At 54.5% G+C, this 3,005-nt stretch overlaps 1 protein-coding gene across 1 annotated transcript; it reads left to right on the top strand.

Annotated features, from left to right (window-relative positions):
• Positions 1–2,407, top strand: LOC101681517 (armadillo repeat containing X-linked 6). The gene is given in 4 exon segments (XM_013048196.2): positions 1–441; positions 750–1,358; positions 1,360–1,635; positions 1,638–2,407. Coding segments are annotated over 3 exon segments (906 nt in total). The 5' UTR covers positions 1–441; positions 750–896; the 3' UTR covers positions 1,806–2,407.
• The last annotated feature ends 598 nt before the right edge of the window (positions 2,408–3,005 follow it).

Here is a 3,005-nt window from a genome sequence, read left to right as displayed (position 1 = left end):
TGAGACCTGGACCCTGGCTGGGGGTGGCGTTGGGGGTGGTGGAGAAGGAAAGGGCTGGGATCTGGGCGGGCCGGGTCCGAGTCGCCCTCTCCCGGCCCCATCTTTCTCCACACCCCCTCCCATTTCAGTGCAGGGAAAGGGGTGTGGCGGCCTTTGCTGGGGAAATGGCGGACGATAAGGGGGCGGGGGAGGGCGCGGAGGAACCGGCGTTTAGAAAGTCGGGGAGGTGTGAGAAATATTTTAAAGTCAAAGGCTGAAAATGCAGAAAAGCGGGTATTAGGAACCGCGTTCTCAGTGCTGACCCAGCCACCACACTTTCAGTTCTCCAAAGCCAGCTATCTTGTCTTTCCGACCTTCTGCCAGACTGTCCATCAGTCTCCGCGGAAGGAGTGCTGACAACAGAAGACAAGGGAAGAAGAAATTTACCTGACTTTGGTAGAGGTTGGTGGGAGAAACCTACCTGTGAGTCTTTGGGGGAGGGGTGGCGGTGGAGGAAACTACCTGAGCCTTTGCCTCTCCATGTCACCCTCCTGGCAATCATAGCACAGCCTCAACCCCTGCCCTTTTCTGTAGGGCCTGGAAGAGAAATGGTGGGTCGTGGGGGTAGATAGAGGATGACAAAAAGGAACAAAGAACTAGTTTCCTAATAATCAACCTCTCTCAACCAGAACTCAAATTCCACTCTGTTTGTATAGTGAGACACAAACTCAGACACAACACAACTCCTTAATGCCATTTTGCACCCATAGATTCATCACAGGAGAGCTACAGGAGCCCAGGAGAGGCTGAAGAGGACTGCTGCTCCACCATTACTCACCCTGGCCCTCAGAATCCTCCTGAATCAGGTGGAACAAGGCCCTCTCCTGTCCTGTCCAAAGCCTGGCACGGACTTGAGCATGGGCAGGGCTCGGGAAGTGGGTTGGATGGCAGCAGGACTGATGATTGGGGCTGGTGCCTGCTACTGTGTTTACAAACTAACCATAGGAAGAGATGACAGTGACAAGTTGGAGGAGGAGGAAGAGGAATGGGATGATGACCAGGAGCTGGATGAGGAGGAACCTGAGCTTTGGTTTGATTTCACAACTATGGCTCGGCCCTGGAGTGAGAATGGGGATTGGACCGAACCGGGGGCCCCTGGTGGCACCGAGGACAGGCCCTCAGGTGGGGGCAAGGCCAACCGAACACACCCAGTAAAACAGCGCCCATTCCCCTATGAACATAAAAATACTTGGAGCACTCAAAGCTTTAGAAATTTCAGGTGTGTACTTGACCTCTCTAAGTGTCCTTTCATTCAGGGAAAAATGTGGTTTGCTCAGCCCAAGGATGCTGGTTTTCCATTTAGCCATGATATCAATAGTCAGTCATTTGGCCAGCCTCTCCATTGTTGGAAACACGATCCCCACTCCCGACCCTATTAGGGAGAAGGCTTTCTGTACTCTGGATAACTTGAATGCAGGAGTTGAAAACCAGGGCCAGATTAAGATGTCCATCAGTGAAGTGTGTCGGGAGACTGTGTCATGTTGCTGCAACTCATTTCTGCAGCAGGCCGGATTAGATTTGTTAATAAGCATGACAGTTATTAATAACATGCTTGCCAAGTCCGATTCAGACTTGAAGTTCCCTTTGATATCAGAGGGGAGGGGAGGGGATGTGCTGAGGTTCAGGCTTTGAAACTGTCGATGGGTTTGTCTGGAAAGCCGGTCTTGGCAGGGGACTCGCTGGGTGCCCAAACGCTGCTCTCATCCATGTCCCTCTTGATCAGGAACGGAAACACACAGGTTCTCCCTGACACCCTGGCCTCGTAGAGGGCCATCTGGAGCGGAACGGAACCGAATCCACCCAAAACCCTGCTGGAGAACACCCACCTGTGTTCTCATTCAAAGAATCTACAGTGGGTGCTGCTGAAGACCCGGCCTTAGCCACCACATCACGGGGTGAAAGTTACACTTGCTCCACTGAGGACCACACTCTTCTGGGCCAGGCAGGGGTCCCCCCGGAGCTCTGAGTAACTTCTTGGTTTTGCAGTCTGCAGGCAAAGTGCATTGTCAGTTACTCCCTTGCGGCCTTCCTCCTGCGGTAAAGGGATCTTTTCAGCAGCCAGCTGTGCCTACAGAACATCCTATGAGAGCATGGCCGGGGAGGTCTTGCCTCCGGTGGTCTCCCTGTGTCAGCCGGACTGTTTTGAGGAGACCGGGCGCGTGTCGGGGCTGGAGCTGCAAACGCATCTGTTGCCTCTTAGGTTGACTTCTTTCCCACTGACTCCTTCTTCGCTGCGAGCTGATGGATGGTGAACCTAGTCATCCACAAAGGACACTCCCCTCCTCTGTGCTCTACCGACTTGACTTCCTCCACCCAAGCCTACATCTGTACGCATCGTCAATAAAGTGTGTGCTTTGATTGGCAAAAACGGGACGTGGAACTTGTCCTTGAGTTGACAGTCTACACGCAGAGGAAGACAAAAGTAGGTGACCAAGGCGAACCACCTGGGCCTTCGCTCCCTGGCAGGGGCACTCTTACCAGGTGCTCATAGGGGGCAGGGGTAGAGGTGGGCTGGAGTGCTCAGGAGAAGGGTCTGGGGGCCAGGGGCGGAAGCCAGGGAGCAGAGATGGGGTTCGTGGAGGTTGCAGGGTACAACACTTGTGAAGCCGGCGGCATTGTGCCTGGCACCTGGAGCAGAGAAATCCCTCCATGAAGGTGTCTCTCCTTGACTGCCAGCCTGGGCAGAGGGTCAGTATCCTTGGGGTCTGTCTACACACCCTTGGGGACCAGTTGGCAACCCACCCCCCTGCATTTAACGCACAAGACTGGCAGCGATGGTTGCCGCTCGCTGCGTGCCCACTTGGCATCCTTCTCCCTCCCCTGCAAAGCAGCTGTTAAACCTACTTCCAGGCCCACTCCCTTCCTTGGGAGCCCAAGTCCAAATTCCTGGCAGAGGGAGAAGGGTCGGCCCCCTCTTCCTTCGAGGGAACCTCTTTTCTGCCCTCTCCTCTGTCCCTTTGGTGACT

Source organism: Mustela putorius, unplaced genomic scaffold, assembly GCF_011764305.1.
Source record: "Mustela putorius furo isolate JIRA1106 unplaced genomic scaffold, ASM1176430v1.1 tig00000842_pilon_pilon_pilon, whole genome shotgun sequence".
In the NCBI taxonomy this organism is placed as follows: Eukaryota; Metazoa; Chordata; class Mammalia; order Carnivora; family Mustelidae; genus Mustela; species Mustela putorius.
The sequence above is the reverse complement of the archived record's forward strand: the minus strand, read 5'-3'. Positions and strand labels throughout refer to the sequence as shown.